General features: G+C 34.1%; 1 protein-coding gene across 1 annotated transcript; it reads right to left on the minus strand.

Annotated features, from left to right (window-relative positions):
• Positions 1-21,212: 21,212 nt before the first annotated feature.
• LOC141646080 (cytochrome P450 76A1) lies at positions 21,213-23,017 on the minus strand. The gene is made up of 2 exons (XM_074454152.1): positions 22,081-23,017; positions 21,213-21,942 (listed from the first exon to the last, which is right to left on the minus strand). The coding sequence occupies exons 1-2, from the start codon at positions 22,975-22,977 to the stop codon at positions 21,331-21,333; spliced, it is 1,509 nt and encodes a 502-aa protein (XP_074310253.1). The 5' UTR covers positions 22,978-23,017; the 3' UTR covers positions 21,213-21,330.
• Between the last annotated feature and the right edge of the window lie 976 nt (positions 23,018-23,993).

Below are 23,993 nucleotides of genomic sequence, written 5' to 3' on the forward strand. Positions count from 1 at the left end.
CTTAAATGACGATTAAGTCCTTGAGGAATCGCCCATCTCTAGGGAGACTCCGGTCTCTTTTTCGCCGGTCTTAGAAAAAGATGTGCATCCTTCCTTGAAGCTTGTAGAAGACGAAATGGAACTATCTGGGAATTCGGGCGTTTTTGGCACGGGACGGGCGGATTTCTGCGTTCCTGGACGGGCGTTTAGAGGGGGAAGACGGGCGTCTTGTGAAGCTTTTGCCCGGGCGTCTTGTTGAGGAAGACGCTCGGATTGTGGGTGAGGGACGGGCGTCTTCAGGGCAATCCGCACGGATTGTCAGGCAGTTTCATTCCTTCATCTTTTCTTCCTTTTTCTTCATAAATTCCTTGAGGATTTCTTCGGGGATGCAAGGATCTTTTCTCATCATTGCCCATCTACTATAGTATGTACAAAGGCCTTCTAATCTTGTCTCTCCTTGAAGCTTGGTCATTGAATTCAATCAATTTAGCCTCATTTTGCCATGAAAATGCAAGGTTTGCACTCCTTTCCTACCAAGGACACAAAACCTCAAAGAATATGAAAAACAAAGAACTAAAGACAATAAATGACCTAAATATGCACTAAAAAGCATGGGAACAAGGCTAATTCGGGGACTAAATATGCTCTAATTATGGTCACATCAATGTCTCTGTTGAATTCTTACCCACTTCGTTTTGTGTCAAGGATCTTAGCACGGGGGCACCCATTCACCGCGGCCCAGTCAAAGACGATGTCTATCAACTCCTCCAATCACATGTCTCTCCTCAATCTCCACGGCTCACACCTCCTCCACGGATTTCCACCATCGTGTTGGCCATCCTTCATTCCCTATTTTGCATAAATTAGCTTCTCGTCTTCACATTTCAAACATTAAACATACTCCATGCAATTCTTGCCTCATTAATAAAAGCACAAAATTACCGTTTTGTTACTCGTGCCCCACTTGAAGTTGTCTTTAGTGATTTATGGACATCCCATATCAACTCCATCGATAACTTTAAATATTATGTCATATTCGTTGATCACTTCACAAAATATGTGTGGTTCTACCCCTTAAAACGCAAGTCTGACACATACTCCATCTTTACTCGTTTTAAACCCCTCGTTGAAAAACAGTTTCGCACCACGCTCCGCACACTTTATTCCGACAACGGGGGAGAATTTCAAAAACTCGCCCCCTACCTTGCCACGAATGGCATATCCCACCTCACCTCACCTCCGCAAACTCCTGAGCACAATGGATATGCGGAACGCCGACATCGTCACATTGTCAACACTGGGCCTTTCACTTCTTACACACTCTTCCCTTCCTCATCAGTATTGGCCCCATGCCTTTCATACAGCCGTGTATCTCATCAATCGTCTACCCACGCCAACCCTTGATCACTACACTCCTTACTCGAAACTATTCGGTCAAGCTCCTAAATACCATCATCTCCGCAACTTTGGTTGCCTCTGTTATCCATGGCTCCATCCCTACACTTCCCACAAACTTGACCCTCGTTCCATTGCCTGTGTCTTTGTTGGATACTCCCCGAGTCAACACGCATATTTGTGTCTTGACCCGAAAACTAATCGTGTCTATTCATCTCGTCATGTGCGCTTCATCGATGGTACCTATCCCTTTGCCACCTCGCCCTCCAAACCCACATCTGTCCTAACCACCGAGGCTTGGTGTCCCTTTACTATACCCATTATACCTCCTGCCCGACCCACTACACCGCCCACTCCTCCCTCTCCTCCTCCTAACACCCCCCCTGCAACTACCCTTAACACTACCCCTGCCTCTCCCCTCGCCTCTCCTTCGCCACCCCCACCACCCCCTCTACCACCTTCTCCCCACCCTCACTCTACCTGTGTCTGTCACGGCATCTTCAAACCCATTAATCTGCTTAATCTTAATGCTGAACTCTCCTCCCCTGAACCACATACAGTAAAACAAGCCCTGTCCCAACCCGTGTGGCGTCAAGCTATGCAAACCCAGTACGACGCTCTTGTGGCCAACCACACGTGGGACCTTGTCCCTCCCTCACCTGATCAAAATTTGGTCGGTTGCAAGTGGATTTTTCGCACCAAATATAACCCCGAAGGCTCCCTTAACAAACACAAAGCTCGCCTCGTTGCTCAGGGATTTAACCAACGGCCTGGCCTTGACTACACCGAAACCTTCAGTCCCGTTATTAAGCCCGCCATGGTCCGAGTCTTGCTTAGTCTTGTTGTTACCAAGAATTGGGTGCTTCGACAACTTGATGTTAATGATGCCTTTCTTCAAGGCACTCTTACTGATGCCGTGTATATGGCCCAGCCCGCTGGCTTTGTTGATCCTTCCAAACCTTCACATGTCTGCCGGCTTCAAAAGGCTCTCTATGGACTTAAGCAAGCTCCTCGAGCTTGGTACACTGAGCTTCGCATGCATCTTCAAAGTGTAGGTCTTACCAACTCGGTTTGCGACACCTCTCTTTTTATTCGACATGGTACTAACCCCGTTTATGTTCTTGTTTATGTCGATGACATTATTGTCACAGGTCCTTGCTCAAACACGGTTCAACAATTCATCTCGAACCTGTCTGCTCGGTTCTCGTTGAAGGACCTTGGGTGTCTTTCCTATTTCTTGGGTGTTGAAGTCCATCACACCAAACATGGCTTATTTCTCAGTCAGCGAAGGTACATTTATGACCTGCTCACTCGTGCTAACATGCTTGATTCGAAGCCCATTTCCACGCCCATGGACCCCTCTGATCGTTTAACACTTTGGTCTGGTGAACCTCTGTCGGACCCTACTTCTTTTCGAACTCTTGTTTGTGGCCTTCAGTATCTCTCGCTGACTCGTCCGGATGTTGCTTTTGCTGTTAATCGCCTTTCACAATTTATGCACAAGCCATCTACGTCTCACTTTTAGGCCCTCAAGCGTGTGTTACGATATCTCAATGGTTCTCATGATGTTGGTCTTAATTTGTCTCGTGACTCTCCCCTTACACTTCATGCTTTCTCTTACTCTGATTGGGGAGGTGATAAGGACGACCTCATTTCCACTGGTGCTTACATTTGTTATCTTGGTCGCAATCCTATCTCGTGGAGTTACAAGAAGCAACGCTCTGTTGCTCTTTCTTCGACTGAAGCGGAATACCGCTCGATTGCTTCTGCTGCTGCTGAAATTTCGTGGCTTATTAGTCTTTTTAATGAACTTCATATTGTGTTGCCTAGTACTCTCATGGTTTATTGTGATAATATCGGGGCCACTCATCTCAGTGCTAATCCTGTCTTCCATTCTCGCATGAAACATTTGGCAATTGACTATCACTTTATTCGTGAGAAAGTTCAAAATGGATCTCTGCGTGTTCAACCGGTGGTAAACGATGATCAGTTAGCTGATGCGCTCACTAAACCTCTTGCTCGTACTCGCCTTCAGATGTTGCTGTCCAAGATCGGACTCTCTACTCGGCCTTCCGTTTTGCGGGGGCATGATAAAGATATTTCCGTATCTTGTTAATATTGTATATTTCCATATCGTCTGTGTATCTTAATATTAGGATAGTTTCCTTATCTCGTATATATTAGATTGTATTATAAGGTTAGTTTCCTTATCTCATACATATTAGGGTTAGCTATTACTTGTATATATACTCGTATTTCTCATCAATGAAATATCAAGCTTTTCAAGCCATAAACTCTCCTTACACTAATATGCAATAGTTCTTCATCGTAGACCAGAATGTCCATATCAGTGCTAATCAAACTACTTGTGTCTTTAACCATATATATTCAACTAAAAGTAATGTTAGCCTTAGCCATAAGGATAAAATGATAAGAAATCATGCAAAAGTAGAACTTTTTCACAACTAATAGTAATTACCAACCCATATAATAACCATATTGATTATCGGAATTTCATCCGTTTGCAAGGCTGCGTACTGTTATTGATGCGTGTTCAAAGTAAGTACAATCATGAATTTTTTATGAATTGTGCATAGTACCTGGAAAACAAACTCAATCAAATGGTATGTAGTTAGAGAACCAAAAAATAAGAATAGAAAGAGCACAAATATGAAGACTAATCATGGTTTTGGTAAACGCTGCACAATAAAGAATTATATATATGCAAATTTAGGTATGTAATTGTGTTTGACTAATATCTATAAAATCTTATTAAAAGGCTAGCATCAAAAGGCCACGCAGACAATGCCACGTAGGATGAGGAAAAGCCACCTATGCATTTGTAATGCCACATCTTAATCCGTGTGTCACTTTAATCTATTAATCTATAAAATCTTATTAAAAGGCTAGCCTCAAAAGGTCACGCAGACAATGTCACGTAGGATGAGGAAAAGCCACGTATACACACCTACTAAATGTCACGTACACATCGACTAAAAGCCACCTAAGATTATAAATGTCACGTAGACATCGACTAAAAGGCACCTAGCAATAAATTATTTTTTAATCCACTCTTTTTTCCTTCTTTAAAAAAAAACCAAAATCGGATTAGTAATCCCTATTCTTTTACTCCACCCCCATATAAATCAACTACATATATACAATTTTCAAAATATCATCTTCCCCAACTTTTTTGCCAAAATGCCTTTGGATTGTCGATGTCCGCTTTGAAATATATTTTTATTTATACAATATAGTTAAATGACTGGCTAAATCATCTATAAGATACCATTAAAAGACTACCTTGAGTAGTATTTAATTGCCATGTGACAACTCTCAAAAATCTCCTAATAAATATGCTATAATATTTCATGTCTAATTAAGTTCTAATAATAATAATAATAACACATTCAAGATGTTTTTATTATACAATTAGTTCACTTTTGTTTTTCCTCTTCTCTCATTCATTGTAAGTTCGTAACCTAATTTCAACCTTTCATCTTCCTCTTGAATTCTTAATCTTAATGAATGTTATAACAATATATATATATATATATATATATATATATATATATATATATATATATATATATATATATATATATATTTCATCTCTTAAAGTGAAATTACATATCTTTTTTGTATATCTTGGTATTGATTTTTTTTATGGTTTTTTTTAACATTTCTATTAGTAAATTAAGTCTAACCTCTTTATTTTGTTGTATTTTATAGGATTCAATGTTATGATCTTCTTTGGTGTGAACGCTTTATTGTTATGTTGTAAGTTACTACTTTCATTCGCCTATCGTTTTATTTTTCCATTTTTTTAATTTGTTTAACCCTTTAATTTTCATATATGTATAGTTTTTATTCTTACCAGCTTTGAGTTCAACATGACAAACAAAACCTTATATTTCACCTCATTCATAAATTTTTAATAAAAATTAAAAAATATAAGTTGCAAACACACACACAAAAAAAAAATTGATGCAAACCTTTTATCTCCCTCCCATAACTTTGATTATCAATTTACCCTATTTATTTAATTTTATTAATGATGATCTTTTTGCTTTCCTCTCACCATTATATAACAATAATCATAATTTCCATGTTATTAAAAAAATTGGTATGTAAAGTACAATATTATAAAACGGCAAGACTAAATATTTCACTAACTCATCTCACTAAGCCATGTGTCATAAAAAAAAATTATTTTTTATTATCATGTGTCACATGCTTATTAGTAAAAAAATTTAAAAAATATAAAGTCTCAAACATACAAAATAAATTAAAAAAAATGATTCAAACTTTTTATCTCCCTCTCATAACTTTAGTCATCAATTTATCTTATTTATTTAACTTTATTACTTTTATTTAATGATGATCTTTTTGCTTTCCCCTCACCATTATATAACAATCAAAATTTCTATTTTATTCCAAAAATTGGTATGTAAAGTTGACATAGATAACTAGAATATTTTTTTACTTTTTTTCTTTATTGTATATTGAATTAATCTTATTTTTTATTATTTTTGTGTTTTCAAATTGCAGGAGGATGATACATACTCACATATCAAAACAACTGTTACCTTAAGCAACTTTTTATTAGTTGAATATGCAACTCTTTTCACTATGAAGTTTCATGCGGCGGCCCTAAAACCCCATCTATAATCTATACAATCTAATTAAAGGGGTACTTAAAATGACAAATTTAAGTAAATGTAACATGGAAATTTAATGTGACGTGGATTATCAATTTATAGTTACATGACATTGATTTCATTCACTCATCTATAAATAAATCTATACAATTTAATTAAATGGTACCTAAAATGACAAATTTTAATGTGACAAAAGAATGTAAATGTAATAAACTTTTTAGTTACCTCTCATCTTTATACCTATTAATCAATATCTATCTATATTATTAAAGAAAACTTTTTCCGAGCGTTAAAAGTCTCCAACATCAGCAAAACACCTCAGACAAATAAATAATGCTATATAATAATAATAATAATAATAATAATAATAATAATAATAATAATAATAATAATAATAATAATAATAATAATAATAATAATAATAATAATAATAATAATAATAATAATAATAATAATAATAATAATAATAATAATAATAATAATAATAATAATAATAATAATAATAATAATAATAATAATAATAATAATAATAATAATAATAACTATTAACTATAAAAAAAAATCAACCAGATAAGAATTCTTAAACAAAGCTTTCTATAAGAACACAAACACTAATATTAATAGGATATTCCCATGCATTAATACGTGTGTGTTCAATGTTGTCTCTAATAAGAATTTTAGTCATTGTAGAATTAATTTCTCCTTCCTATAAATAGCGCTTTCCGTAAAATAATTTTTACTTTTTTTTAATCATACATATGCCTCCATTTATAAGCTTTGCACGTTAATCTTTTTTTTTTACCCCTCATTGAAATTGAAAGGCTTATTTATATTTTATTGTTGTGTTTGCAGGTATCATGGTTGTGCGAATATATGAATGAACACTGGCATAATTAACAGGGAAGCCTTTCCTCTACCTAGACCAAGGAAGCAAGCTTTCCTGAGTTATTTATATACATTAGCAATTAGCACAAACTTTAGTATTTTTACGTTTTTATATGCATTATATATTGTTTTAACTTTTATAGAAAAGGGCAATGATACGATTCTATGGTATGCTAAAAATTCAATTTGGTATGAATGAATATCATGGGGTTTTTACGTCTTTATATTGCCTTACAATAATTTCGTAACTTTGAGAGCAATAATGTTGTATGTAATGTAAATTATGAGTTTCTCTTTGAATGGTGCGTGAAGTTAGTGAACTTGCAAGTTTCTCAATGTTTACAATGGAAAAAGTTGCTAGCTTCAATTGAAGACCCTCATATCATTATTAGCAATTTAGCATTACCATGTCTTCCAATTTCCCCTTCTACTAGAATCTTTTTCTAAAGAGCATAGTTTATTTTTAATAGATTTGTAACATATATAGATTTCTTTGAACACTACACTATTTTATTTTGTATTTTGCAAGTTATATTATAGTTATGTGGTCATCCAACAATGGTTGTGAATTGTGATGAGGAGCGATAAATAAGCTATTGTTGCTGACGTTACGTATTTGAATGACTGAGACATAGATGAAGAATTAGTCGCCATTAAAGAGTTGGACAATTAGAACTCAGACACACATACATTAAGTTCAATAAATTGGTGAGCGGGATTTAATTTTCAAAGATTATTATATAAATAATAGTGTGAATAACTGCAAATAGTTCACTATAGGATGGAGTCGAGGGACGAGGGTGGTTTAATAAGTTTACTAATGGGATATATCATAGCCTTACCGAATACTACGATGCTTTGTTTTATTACCACGTCATCATATGTCCATAATAGCTATTACTATAAGAGAAGTACGTGAATTTCCCTTGAACAATTAATAACCTTATACTATGACTAATCAAGACCCAAACATCTATAAACTATTTGAGTTACCTCTTATGTTTCAATCATTTGTTCTGTTTCAATCATTTGTTTGCCTTTTATTAAAATACCCCTAAAAAATAATAAGAAAAGGCAAACAAATAATTGGTACAAAGAAAGTATTATTAAATAGTAGGAGTAATCCTATAAACATTATATTATGTTACAAAATCATCAACATCGTAATTAACCAGCATCTTAATAGGAGAATAAGAGATGTATTATTGTTGACAATCTTGATATACATGGAGTCCTATATTGTACAATATTTCATACAAATTACTATCCCTTATGTGAATTAATTTTACAATGCTATCATGCTTTTTCTTATGTTGTCACATCTAATAGATTAGTTTATTAAAAGCGACGATCGAGATACACGTACACTTAGAGATAAATAAACTCATTCGGACTTAGGAGTTAATAGTAAACTATTCTATTTAATTTGTGTCGTGCACAATTCTAATTAATTACATAAGTACTTGCTTGAGTAGGGCATAAGTTTTGGTTTTGGCATAAAGACAAAGGAAAAATGAGGGAGCCAATTATAAGATGATAAGTAGGACCAAATTGAGTGTGAAATATCAAATTGCTCATCAAATGCAATCCTAAAATAGAAATAACAGCAATTGATGAAACACCCCAAAATAGAATAGAACAACAAATAACCGAGACAGAGGGAGTAATTAGTCTATATTTTCAATGCCTATCATAAGTAAGTTTTTTTAAAGTTGATTAAGAAGAAAGTATATAATTGTAAAAGATACGAACCGGAGGTCAGTTTCTTTATTACAAGTACAACACCACACGAAGTAGCATAACTTTGGTATCACACTTTGACTTCTTTTAGTACACACATGATTGGACACTATAAATAGCAATGTGCATCTAAGCCTGTTTTAGTTTAACTTATTTCATCCAATTAAATCACTAGGCACTGTTCTTTTGAATTTAATGTTATTTTTTTAGGTCCGATTCAGCTATTATAAGTTAAGTTGAGAAAAGTTAAGCTTCTATAAGTTCAGTTCAGAAAAGTGAAGCGCATATAAATTTAGTTCAACTCATATAATTTCAGTTGAAAAAGTTAAGTTCAATTTATACCCATTTTCTATAAGTTATGCTCATATAAGTTCAGTTCAGCTCCTATAAGTTCAGTTCAGCTCCTATAAGTTCAGTTCATAAAATTTAAGTTCCTATAAGTTCAGTTCAGTTTCAATATGTTCAGTTCAGCAAAATTAAGTGTGAAATAGAATAGGACCTTGGAGTTTTATAGCATCATAATCATAGGATATTACTGTGACACCCCCATACTCCAAGTGCCTTACCAGGACCACTTAAGGTATGAGAACGTCACCATCTCGGTTACCCGAGGCAATGATAACCGAATGACAATAAAGAAACATAATCAATATCTATCTATATTATTAAAGGAAGCTTTTTTCGAGCGATTACAGAGAGTCCAACGTTTATAAACTACTAAAATTATTTATTAGATAAATATACTTTGTTATTATCTAAATAGATTATATACTATTGGTTGGTATACATGAATATGAATCCGTAACACGGTAACTGTATTTGATACATAGATAAAGACTTGAGCAGAACTCCAAAATTAAACAAAGATAAGATTATGGCCTTATGGGGTATTAGAGTTTGACTATGAGAAAAACATTACCATGTCCCGCAGCATATAAGAGGCCTTTTATCACCTCTTCCTTTTTTTACAGATTATATTATCATTATCATTGTCCATTATATTAAAGACTATACTTGCATCCATGTTTTATTTAGCCAATATCTATTTGTTCTATTAATTTTTCAGCTATTCTTTGAACTAATATCAATCTTCGACGAAGTGCGTTAACGTTACTAACTTTATTTATCTCATGTGTCTAGATTGATTTATCGCGTAGCTTGCATTGCACGACGGTAGTCGGATGAATTTATAGGAGATAATATGGCTACGAAGGTATCACTTATCTAAAGCCACACCAGTTTCAAAGGTAGGACGACTTTCAACATTTTACTTGCATCTTTGCTTTACATTCATATTGTTTATTTATACGTAAAAAACAAATTTACCATGACTTCTATTGTACACTATATGATGTTGGGTTTGTTTCAATTTTACGATTCTTTATGATAGTATAGATTAATTAAAGAAGGACTAAATTAAGAAAAGATATGTGGCTACATTAAATCAAAGATTGTACGAGTATATATAATTTTAGATAGTAAATGTAAAATTTGTTAATTTTATTGAAAGTATACTAATAAGCAAAATCAAAGTGGCTGAGTGCAAGGAAAATAATTCCACAAGGTTCGATTCCCTACAAAAATAGTATTTTCCGAAAAATTGTAAAATAGTCGTTTAAAACACCTATTTTTGCAATTTTGCTATCAGTGTTCGAGAAGTACTTGATTTCCTTTGAATAATTCAGCTGATGAAATCTGGGAAAAGGTAGGTTAATAAAGCTTGAATAAAATTATAAAATAAAGGAGTGGAATAGCCTGGTGGTAGTATTTGCTCTGAAATGACTTTTTCTCAAATATTATACTAATAACTCATATGGTTAGCAATTTTACCGTTGATGAAAATTAAAATATTAGAGATCTTTTACAATATTTGGGAAAAAGGAGGATAATAAAGTTGGAATAGATTTATAATATAAAGAAACAAAATATTTGAGTTTAACTTCTCTTTTACTTTTGTCATTAGACATAGTTGGGTCGAGTTAAAATTCGGGTTTAATTACATTAGAGCAACTACAATCCTACTATGCCTAAAAGAGTATACTACGTAGGATTTACTTTAATAAATCCTATAATTTTAGAATTTGATCACATAAGAAATTAATTATAATTATAATTATAATTAATAAAAAACTATTATAGAGCATGTTAAATACAAGTGTGACCATATTTCGTTAATACATGCGAAGATCATGGTTCGTTAATACGTTTTTCTCAGCTAAACACATGGTTACTAATTTATATATATCGTTGATTGATGTAGTTTCGATGGTAATTTTTTAAGTGATTTTTTAGGTTTGTGGGGAATGTTGAATTGTTGACATACAGAGACCAATATTTAATAGTGAAGGGTCAATACTGTTGATAAATTTTCACATATATCGTCTAATTGGTGTTCATTACTAATGGAGTATAATATTATACTATGATTTCCTAGATAAAATTAATGAGATGAGTATAAATTTTACCAGGTGAAATCGTCTTATTCTAGAATTTGTGTTATTTGAAGGGTACGTGTATGGAGAGGAGCGTCTACATTATTTCCACTCATGCCACCACATTGACATTCTATTTTTTTAGTGTAATGGACTAATGATCCTATTAAATCTGAATCGTTAAATTTAGTTAGTTGGAGTACATGATAAAATATATGATAGATTTGTAGTTAGTTGATCAAAATAGTAATCTCATATAGGAGTAGTACACCAAGTATCGTATAGTTTCAGTTGTGAAAATATTTATTAGTTATTACATTATAGAGACAGACGATTACAAATAGGCTCGTGCATTGCACAGACATTAAATCTAGTATATATATAAAAGAGGCTTTTTTCAGGCAATTCTAAAGACACCAACTTTAATGAAACACGTTAAATAGATAAATAATAGAGAAAATTCTTAGAGAAACAACCAGTAGTTGAGACTCAGACTGAGGAGCCTGTTCTTCCTAACCCTGCTACTGATCTTGGCATTGGTATTACTCGACCTTGGAATATGGTTGCGAAACCCTCCCCTGGTATGAGTATTCATTACTGTGACAAAAGTAGGGACGCCGGAATTGTTGAGATTGTTGAGGACGATGTAGCGGATGAGATTAGGTTTTGGAAAAATACTCTTATGGGTAATTTTTTGGGTTCTAAACCAAAGCTTCCACAAGTGGATGATTTTGTTTTGAAAAATTGGAAGAATGTAACTCGTCCTGTAGTTCAATACTATAAGAAAGGGTAGTTTAGCTTTCGCTTCCTTTCTGTTGAGGACATGAATGAGGTTCTTAAGGGTGGACCATGGACTATGGGGTCTAGTAACTTGATTCTGAAGCAGTGGTCTCCGTCCTTCTCTCAGGAGATGGATTCTGTTTCCACAGTTCCTGCTTGGGTCCTATTCCCAGACCTGGATCCTTTCATGTGGTCTGAGAATGTCTTAAGTAAGATGGCAAGCACAATTGGGAAACCTCTATTTGCAGATTTACCAACAACCTTTAAGTCTAAATTGCTATTTGCTAGGGTTTTGGTGGAAGTTAATGTGGCTGAGGAATTGCCCAAAACTGTTACAGTCACATCTCCCTATCATGGAACAACCACACAAAGAATTATATATGAGTGGTTGCCTTATTACTGTAACTGTTGTAGGAAGTTGGGGCATACTAAGAAGCACTGCAAATTTACTAAAATTAACAAACAATTAGAGGAAAAAAGAAAGGCTAGTAAGGTGGTTCAGGAATATAGACCAGTGCAGACAGCTAAATCTCCTCCCTGCAACTCAAGGGCACTGGACTCAGAATGCAATGGGTTAGGCCATAATCCTCCTGTAACTGGGGGTGAACAATCTACTGAACAGAAGGAACAGAGCTCAGAATGCGTTGAGCTAGGCTCCAATCCTTCATCTTCAGAGATTAGTTCATCTCTTGTTGCCAGTGAGGTGGGTTCAGGATCCCATGTGCTAGGTTCTGACTGTCCTGATGCTGCAGGAAGGGAAGAAGGAAAAAACACTGGACTGGATATATCACATGTTGACTCTTATCTTTGTTCTCTGCAAATACTTACTCTATCTTTGCGAGAATGAGGGACAACCATTGGATCTTGATGTGGAGGTGGTCACTCGGAGGGGGAGCCACGGACCGCTCAATGATACTTTCTTCATGGAACATTAGGGGTTTTAATGACCCAATAAAGCAGCATGAGATTAGGGGTTATCTGAGTAGAAATAAAGTTGAAGTGTTTGGTTTGTTGGAGACTAGGGTGAAGGAGAATAATTTTGCTGCTATAAGTAGGACTTTTTCTTCTTATTTAGTATTAAATAATTATCCTTATCATTATAATGGTAGGATTTGGGTTTTTCTGGACACTAGAAGGGTCACTTTGATCTCTTCTTATGGCCATGATCAACTAGTTCACTTGGAAGTGCTTAATCATATTTCTAATAAAGTGATCCATGTCACTTTCATCTATGGAAGTAATGATCTTTGGTCATAGGGAAAGCTTATGGAATGAACTTCTTTGGATTAAAGGCTAAGGTTACTAATGGATTTTGATGGGAGACTGGAATATTGTAAGAAACATGGATGAGAGAATTGGGCCTTACCCTCCATCTCATTATCAAGTGTTGGCTTTTAATCAATCTTTACTTGACTGCCAATTAGAGGATCTACATAGTTTTGGATGTGAATATACTTGGACAAACAAACAAGAGAATGCCACTAGAATTTGGTCTAGACTGGATAGAGTGGTTGCTAATTCTCTATGGTTGATCCAGTTTCCTAATACTCAGGTGAATGTTCTGGCATCTGGGATTTCTGATCATTCACCTTTGCTGGTCACTCTTCAGGATCATTATCAGCATAAAAGAAGATTCAGTTACCTTAATTGCTGGGAGGAGCATCAGGATTATGGTCATGTTGTACAACAGGCTTGGGATACTCATGTTAAAGGAGATGCAATTTACAGGCTATTTTCTAAATTAAGAAATGTGAAGCTGAAACTTATCAACATACACAAATGCTCCTTTTCTGGGATTTCTGAGAAAGTTAAAAGTTGCCTATCAACAGTTACAAGAATGTCAGCTTAGCCTCCAAACTAAGCTCCTGGACCCTTCTCTATTGGCACTTGAAAAAACTCTTCTCCAGACTTACCTAGCTCTCAAAAAAGCTGAAAAAAGTTCTCTCCTCCAGAGAGCTAAAATCCGGGATATAAAATTCAATGATGCTCCCACCAGTCATTATTTTGCCCGCATTGCAGCTAGGAAGCATCAATGCATTATTGGAAGAATCAGAGATAGAAATGGAGTTGATAAAGAGGGTCTACCTGATGTTAACCAAGCCTTCATAGATTACTATCAGTGGCTTTTGGGTCAGAAAACCCCTGTTGACACTACTCTACTGGCATCTTTGGATGGGCCCAAAGTTCCAGATTCTAGTTGGATGGAGCTTTGCAGGGAGGTTGAGGAAAAAGAAATACAGACTGCTCTCTTCTCTATTGCTTCTAACAAAAGTCCAGGGCAAGATGGTTTTTCTGCCCAATTCTTCAAAACTTCTTGGAATATTGTGAAACATGAGTTCTGTGATGCTATCAAAAGGTTTTTTAAAACTGGAAAAATGTCTAAGCAAGCTAATACTACCTTACTTGCCTTGATTCCAAAGAAGCCTGTTGTCTCTACTGTTCTGGATTATAGGCCAATTGCATGTTGCACTGTCTTCTATAAGACAGTTAGCAAGATTTTATGTTCTAGACTTAAGCCACTCTTACCTGTCATTGTTGGACAAGAACAAGGAACATTTGTTGCTGGGAGGAGCTTCTTTGAAAACATAATGCTTACTCAATCTTTGGTGAAGGGATATGGACAGCAATGGCTTTCTCCTCGATGTTTAATTAAAGTCGACATCAGGAAGGCCTTTGACTCCCTTCAATGGGACTTTATAGGCAAGATGCTACAGTATTTCAATTTCCCTGAGAAATTTCAGAGGTGGATTATGGGGAGCATCACTTCTACATGGTTTAGTTTGAAAATAAATGGTGTGCACATTGGTTTTTTCAAGGGAGCTAGTGGCTTAAGACAGGGAGACCCTTTGTCCCCTTTCCTTTTTGTTATGAGTATAGAAATCCTCTCTAGGATTTTAAGAGGCATTCATCAACAGTCTCAAGTTTCTTACCATCCTAAATGTGGGAAATTGGGGCTCAATCATTTTTTTCGCTGATGACCTGATGCTATTTGTTAGGGGAGACACTCCATCTGTCGAAGCTATCACCTCCTCACTGGATTCTTTTGCTTTACTGTCTGGTCTGCATGCTAATCCAGAAAAAACTAACATTTACATGGCTGGCATAAGAGATAATATCAAGCAGGAAATCTTAACTGTCACTAGTTATACTGAAGGTCTCTTCCCTTTCAGATATTTGGGTGTACCCCTGAATGCTGGTAAGCTTAATAAGACCATGTTTGCAGACCTTATTGCAAAAGTTCAGAAAGTGTTGAATCACTGGTCTACCTATAAGCTTTCTTATGCTGGGAAAGTTAGCCTGATAAATTCTGTCATCTTTGGATTGGAACAATATTGGTGCTCTACCTTATTGATTCCTAAGGGTGTGCTCAAGCTCATTACAAAATTCTGCAGGAGATTTCTTTGGGATTCAGAAGAGAGTCATAGGAAATTGATTATGAAGAGCTGGGATTCTTGTTGTGCCCCTTATACTGAAGGAGGTTTTAATATTAAGAAAATTTTAGCCTGGAATAAATGCATCATATGTAAGTGGATTTGGAGAATTACTCAACATTCAGATAGCATTTGGACTAACTGGAATTATGCTTATAACATTAAGTCGGGTGATTTTTGGACTCTTCAGAAGAAAAATACTCACTCTGAGAGTTGGAGGAGTATTTTGCTGGTTAGAGATGAGCTGCTGAACATGGGGGGCAATGGACCAGTTCTTTGAACGTTTCTTGTCATTTGTGTCAAGAAGGGATGCATTCAGCTATCCTTACTTTATGATAAGTTTCGCAGGAAAGGTAATCCAATCAGTTGGGGGGCAACAGTCTGGCACCGAGCTGTTATGCCTAAGCACAGTGTATTTCTTATGCTTGCTATGCAACAGAAACTGGCTACTATTGATAAATTGAACCACAGGGGGATCTCACTGGTTAACAGGTGTGTTCTATGCAAAGCTGACAATGAAACGCATAAACACTTGTTCTTTCATTGCATTTTTTCTGCTGCTATATGGCATCAAGTTTTGCATTTGTTAAGAATGCAGCACAGGACGTCTAAACTGAGTAAAGAGGTGCACTGGATAGCGGGTAAGAAGGTCAGGAAGCATTGGAAGGCTCAATGGTTTTCTAGCTGCTTGGGGGCTACAGTTTATAGTTTATGGGAGGAAAGAAATCTCAGAATTTTTCAGGGGTTAGAACATGATATTGATTATGTTGTCAAACGCATACAATATTTTGTTAGCATACGATTATTGTCTGTAAATTCTCCCTCAAAAGAAGGGGAGATTATAGGGTCTTTAAATGCTTGATTAGGTTCTCTATTGGTTCTCTTTTATAAGATTGGCCTCCTTTTTTTCCCTATATGGAAGAATACATGGCTTGCTATTCTTGCAAAAAAAAAATAATAATAGAGAAATTACCTAATTATTATTATTATTATTATTATTATTATTATTATTATTATTATTATTATTATTATTATTATCAACAATAGATAAATATTTGTAATATGAAAAGAACTATATCCGTAAACCATGAAATTCTTATCAATAACCAATAACCAATCAGAAACAAACAAGAGTCCAATTCGAACAATGTCGTAAGGCCCGTAAGGCAACGGATGAAAGACTATATATACATTGCATGTAGAGGTCAGATCCCAGCTCTTATTTAGACTACAGTTTTGTGTATATTAAACTTTGCAAATTTGCATAGACATGTATCATGTTATGTTGATGAGTATATTGTATGCTTTTTGTAACTATTAATATAGAGTTACCATATTTTGCACTAATAATTTGGGTTAAAATTTCAGGTACAACTTATTGACGTATGTTATGGGCGAATTTATGGATGAAAAATCTTTAAACGGTTATTCCAAGGTATACATTTTCTTATAAAAGATAATTTGGTGATTTTATATGAAATTTTACTTGTGGTTAATATAAAATTTTAGTTCAGCAAATACAATTGTAGTTATCTTCTAATTTATTCAGTTTTGCTATGTTGTTGATTGTATATGAATCATAGTTTTGTATGTATATTTGTATATGAATTATAGTTATTGATTGTACAATCTCCTTGAAAAATTAGAAGGTAAATTTTGATAAAAGATCACATTAGAAGCATTAGGCAAGACCTTTGATATTGAGGTTGATAGACTCCGTAAGCATTATCTAATACAAATTTAATACACCGAATGTTTTATGTATTCGGTTTGTATAGAAATTTATCTTATTAACTCAAGCTGTGGAATAAGATTAGTATTATTCGATAGTAGTTTCAAAAGTTTGAAACTCTAATATCGCTAAAAAGTTGATTTAAAACGCTACTATTTATAATCGCTCAAAAAAAAAGCTCACAAGTATTTAAATTATTACCGGGCCAAGATTATTATTATTATTATTATTATTATTATTATTATTATTATAATTATTATTATTATTATTATTATTATTAAATCATAAGACTTTTTTTAATACAGATGTACTTTTAGAATGATATGTAGTTCTTTGTAATAATTATAATTACTCCGTATTATAAATTTAAGTAGACATTGCTTATAAAAACAATGTCAAAAGTGGGTAGGTATCTAATAATTTATCATTTGACAATGCCATACAAGAAAATATATACTCCGAGGCTCCAATCCATATTTATAATGATTAGAATGATAAACTAATTGGCTGAGATTAAAATAGCAGCTCTACACAGGAAAAATAAAGTTGAGTTTGATCAAAATGAGGAACCTAAGTATGTGGGAGATAATCCAAGTCCTACTATAAGATACAATAAAGACAGTCTTAACTTAAGGTTGTTGAACTTAAGACGGTTCTTACACTCGACTAAAATAAAGGCACAAAAAAAAATTGTGAGAGGTCTTAAATTAAGACGGTCGATCTCCAGGGAAACTAACTGAGATTACACAATAATTCACATAATCACATTGAAGATGTTTTTATACGGAGTATAAAATACTAGACATAAACTACACGGAAGCGGGGCACTTAGAGTGTAATTTCATTGTTCTTATTTGTTTCATTCCAATTTTAGTTGGTTTTAAGCCTTTAAGAGATCTAATCTTAATAGTTTTACGAGTCCTTGAAGAGTGAGATTACATATAGGTCCGTGCATCGCACGGGCATCAAATCTATCTAATTAATATGATAGAGTTACATTTGTAACAAACACATACGGCTTTTTCCTTCCCCATTCTATTTTATGTCTATTATTATTATGTTTTTTTATTTATTTTTATTCTATTGCTTTTGTATAATTTCTTGCATATTAATTATCGCTAATTGTTTTCCTTCATATTTTCAGGTGCATGAAATTGGACTCGGCGAAACTGTTATTTTATGGTACTCCATAATTATCTATATCTAATCTCCCCTAAGAATTAATTCGGATCAGTGTCTCTCTTACCCATTGCTTTTTTGAATAATAATGACATATTATTGAGTTTATTTTTTCATTTATTTTTGCTTAAATTGTTAAATTTTGTCCAAATATTGAGGCTTCATCTCAATAAGCATATTCTACTATTATAGTATTATATATTGACGGCGTTGTCAGGATTAGATTAACAAGCTTTACGAAGGCGTAAATTAATGATATCTACGGTATCCCACATTAAATACGCTCCTTTCCACAATGTACATAAAACTACATTAACTCACACCACAACAGATAGAATCATTCTCAAATTTTTCACTATCTATTCCCAACCACATGTCATTAGCCTGCATCTTTAGAGAAAGTAAAATAATTGACGTTAGCTTTGGATGTTTTCAAATGATTATTAAGTTAGCCGGCCTTAAAATCATCTTGCCAATTGCATCTTTTTTTTAATAATTATTGCCCTTGATTTATATGTTTGATATGTTTATTATTTTTCTATTATAATTGATTGTATATTATTGATCAGGATTGTTCATATTGGTTAAGTTTTGTTCTGTAATTTTCTAACCATTAAAATTTTATTCTCTTAGCATATTTGTATACATTATAAATTTAATTTCATCGATTCCATATTTTCAAACAATAAAATTGGTATTGGTATTCCGTGGAGTACACATACTTTTATTTTTAAGACCTTCACGTTATTTTATTTTCTCTGTTTAAAATTAAATATTTTTGATGTCTATAAACTTATTTCTTGATACAGGGGTGTATTTTCACAAATTTTGTTGATAATAATATAGTTGGTATCTTTAAATTAAAGTATGATTTATTTTTTTATGGCATGTTAATAATTATAATTAGACAAAAATATACAATAATAACATTATTGTCCAATAACAATATAGGAAACCCGTGCAAGTAAGTGTTTCAAGTAAGTTTGTAACCAAGTCCTTTTTAATTAATAAACATCCCCAACAATGTTTTAGAAGCTCAAATATTCAAGACTATATTAAGTTACCCGTATGCATCGAAGAAACTATACTTACCATAATAATTAGAGAAGAACCAATATTATAACCCGTGCAACGCACGGGCACAAAATCTAGTAATTATTACATTCTACTAATTTAACATCTAACTTTTTTCTTAAATGATGAATTTTTGGGTTCCCTCTTCATTTATACTACCTATACACATTGTCATATTTTTGTCTACGATTATTATCTCTTATGTTATCACAATATCTCTACTTGTCTACCTTAAACACCTTTGAGATTTTATTTTGTCGGTCTAAACACTCTAATTCATGCAATCAATAAAGAGAGCTTAAAATAACGCCTAAATATTTGTTGGAAGATAAACATTCATAGTCCATAATTTTTAAGCTTATTAAAACAATAAATTATTAACGATCCCGTGATTTTCACGGGGTCCAAAACTAGTTGTTATTCTAAAATTGTAGCTGGTATTGATCAAATTCTACGTAATAGACAAGATCATGAAAGATTAATTAAATAAATTAGATAGTTCGTAACAGTTGGAATCTCTGTAATCGTTTGAAAAAAAATTTCTTTAATAATAAAGATAGATATAGATTTATTTTTGGTTATGATATGGATCAAAACTTGTATTGATACCACTAATATTGGGTAAAAAGGATTAAATAAGAATGTATAAAAGAAGATTACAACACTATATAACCACATATTTATACTACTACCATACCATGTCATAAAAGGGTTACAATATTTCACTAAAGAGTCACATTATTTCACAATAGCCACATTATTTCACTCTATAAATTGTTTCTCTCAATAAACACATTGTTTCACTCAATAGTCACACTAGTGTAGATCCTCGTGCTACAGCATGGTATTTTTTAGTTTTGTTTTATAAAGAGATATTCTCATTAAATTAATTGTAAAAATTAACTGTACCTTTAATGTTATAATATACTAATATAATCTTAGTAAGAGGTAGAAAATGAAAGTTTATTACCATCAAAAGACACTTTAAGTTAAATTATTTTGCCTTAAACCATTTTTACTTTACAGTAAAAATTAACTCTATAATGTTATATCATTGCATGAAACTAATTTATGACATTAAATTACAATTAAGTGATGTAAAAATGTAAAATTTAATTAAAACGAGTATAAATCTTATAACAAAAATAGGCAAAAACAGTATACCATGCACTTAAAAAGACGATTTACGAATAATTAGACTAATATTTTTTTTAATTAAAAAAAATACGTAAAAATTGTTATGTCCTTTAAAATATACACCATATTTAGAGTGTAACTGATGAAGGATAATATAAGAAACAGATTTACGTAATTTTAGGGTATAAGTGATGACAATAATTATGTTAAAGACTGCATAAGAAACCGATTTGCGTAATCTTAGAGGGTAACGAATGAAGAATAATATCTATGAAAATGGAAATGATTGCATAATAAATTATGGATTTTAATGAAAAAGTCATAAATATAAATTTTAAATAGTAGATTAGAGTTTAATTATAAGAATATATTAATTGAAAAGATAATATAATGTAATGAATTTTTTTTTTTACTTACTACTCCCTCCCAGCCACTATATTATTCCCATTTGATATGGGCACAATACTTAAGGAAAAGTATTAAAATAACAGTAAAATAGTTGTGTGAGGTTGGTGATAGGAGTGAAGGATGAATTATTAGTAGTTAAATAAAGAATTGTGGGGTCAAAACATAAAGGAAAGTAATAAAATAGGAGTAAAAGAGTTGTGTGGGGTTTGGTGATAGGAGAGATGAATGAATAAAATAAGAGTAAAAGTTACTAAAAATAGAAAGGGGAACATTAGTTGAATAATCCGTTTCGGGAAAGAGGGAACATTATAGTAATTGGAGGGAGTATTACCTTATTTAGCTAAATGTCTTTTGGAGGAAAAACTAATGCTGAAAGTAGGTTACATTGTTAAAGAAAACTATGGCTGACAACTGCCTTGTTTAAACTTTTGAGTATGATACATGGATGCGTATATATATCTAATTTTCTCCAAGGATGGTGTTATTGGTGCACAGTACTAGGCCTTACGCTTAGTTGTGATTGCTTTGAGCGGCACTAGTTTCTTTGCTGTCAAGCCGATTCTATCAGCCCAATCAATGGTATCCGGAGTCACGCCACTTTCCAACTCCCAGTCAAAACTATAGAGCAGTGCACCCAATGTAAGATGCAGCATTTGATGAGCTAGTGGAATCCCTGCACACATTCTTCTTCCGGCCCCAAACGGCAAAAACTCGTAATCATGGCCTCTGTAATCTGTTTTTGATCCTATAAACCTCTCTGGCTTAAACACTAACGGATCATCCCAGCTTTGTGGATCTCGTCCAATTGCCCATATATTCACGAAAACTTGGGTTCCACGACAAACGTTGTATCCCATGAAAGTTGTATCTTCTACCGCTTTTCGTGGTACAAGAAACGGAACAGGAGGATGTAACCGAAATGTTTCCTTAACAACTGCCTGTAAATAAGGTAGTTCATCTATGTTTGCCTCTTTGACCTTTCTGTTTGGCCCAACCACTTGATCTAGTTCAGATTTGACTTTAAACATCCAATCAGGGTTTGCTAGAAGTTGTGTCATTGCCCATTCTACTGTGCTTGCTGTTGACTCGGTACCAGCCATTAGAAATTCCTGTATACACCAGCAACATGTGTTAGAGCAATACAGTTGATTACGGTAGCCTTGATTACGTGCTAGATCTTGGATGGACTTGGAAAGTTAAGCTAGAATCATTACTATCTTTTACTAAGTGGTGGATTCATTACTTACCGATAAAAATATGTTGATATGATGATCAGAGATCTTTTGGGGCTCGTCATTTGAATGGCCTTCAAATTCCAATAACAAATCCAAGATGTCTTTCCTATCCTTCTTTCTTCCCATTCTTATCTCCTCCCTTCGTTCCTTTACAAACGACGAAGTTATCTCAAACACCCTCTTCATGTCTTGTTCTGTCTTCTTCTTTAATCCCTGAAGATCCATCCATCTCACCCACGGAAAAAAGTCGGAAACATTTGGAAGGCCAGTCCATTGAGTTAACCCATTCATAGCTGTGAAAAACTCAGACCCATTTGTTAAACTTGGATCCACTATATCTTTCGAGAGCATAAGGTTTCCAAGCAAGTTAAACTCGGCCACGAAAACAATTCTCCCAACCTCAATAGCCGCGTTTCTTCCTGCAGCTGATATCCACTCAATCAGATCGTCCACACACTTCTCTCGGATGGACTCGGTTTCCCTGATCCGCTTGCTCACCAGCATTTCAGTCGCCAGTAATTTCTTCATCAAGCGCAAGTGAGGCCCGTATGGAGCTAAGATTAACGACCCATTATGGTAGTCGTGGACACGCATAGTCTCGTTGATGTTGCGATCAGCAAAAGCGAGATCGTGGTACTTGAATAAATCACTAGCTGCTTTTGCTGTTTGAATCACAATGATTTTCTGACTGCCTAGCCTTAACCATATAACAGGTCCATGTTTTGTGGCTAATGCAGCTAAGGTCCGGTGTGGCATGGTACCCAAATCGAGCATATTGCCGATAATAGGCCAGCCACGTGGACCCGGAGGAAGACGCCTCAAACGGGCATTTCTCAGCCAGAGGAGAGTTATTACGGGGATGAGAATAAGGAGAATTGACGAGTATGGATGATCGTAAGGTATCTCCATAGCCTGATCTGATCTGGTTGAGTTGTTTAGTCAAGTTTTAGTGAAGCTAATAATGGTTAGCAATTCCATATAATATTGGAATATTACCGTTGTATAATGTATATATATGGTTAATAAATTAAGCCTGATGCATGTTGCTTACCCATTAATTTACATATCCCAAATTCTGATCAAGTTGCTAGATACATGTGCTCAGCTCCTTCCTATTTGTGATACTACTCCGGTTTCCTGGATCGTTGTCGGTGTTGCTACAGGATAATAAAAGTTGAATGGATTAAGGCACGGTCTGGGTTTTCTATATAAGGAGCTCAGCAAATAGCCATTGGTAAATGCATTTTTCGGCACAATATTTATTTGGACTCTTGGTCTCTTCGAGAATAATTCTCTTTCTTTTCAACACATCCGAGGTTTTGACCATTGGGGTGTTGTGGTCGCGGTATTGTTCTGAAAATCGACATTTGTGAATTATGAATGTCATTTATTAATCTAAAGTAATGGTAATAGTTTTGGCAAAATCTCAATTCAATTGAACACTTTTGTGCAGCAAGGTGTGTATATGATGCACATTCATTAAGAAGGGAAGCTGAGGCAACGGATTGAGAATTACTACCTGTGTCTTTCTAATTTGTCTACTTTTATTTAAAAAATCATTTATATAAATCAAGTAAACATAAATAATTGACTTAGATAAAGGGGTATAACGTATTACCAAAATATATGAACATTACTATCTTTTGTTCCATGCCATGAGGCATATCATATGGCACGGTTATGTAAATACCAGCATCACAATATGTACTAAAATTCCCAGTTTATTGAACAGAATTCCAGTGAATTTTAACTAGTTGTAAATCCAAGGCTCCTGTTAACTTTTTCAAACTTAAGGAGCAAAATGTCAAGAGGAGTCTAATGGCCTACAACCTAGAAGTGTAACATGGTAGTGGCACAATAACTTGCGAGAGCCAATTGTGGGTAGTTGTAAGATCGAAATGACGTAACTTAGCCTAGACAACGCT

The sequence above is a fragment of the Silene latifolia genome, chromosome 3 (genome assembly GCF_048544455.1).
Source record: "Silene latifolia isolate original U9 population chromosome 3, ASM4854445v1, whole genome shotgun sequence".
NCBI lineage: Eukaryota > Viridiplantae > Streptophyta > Magnoliopsida > Caryophyllales > Caryophyllaceae > Silene > Silene latifolia.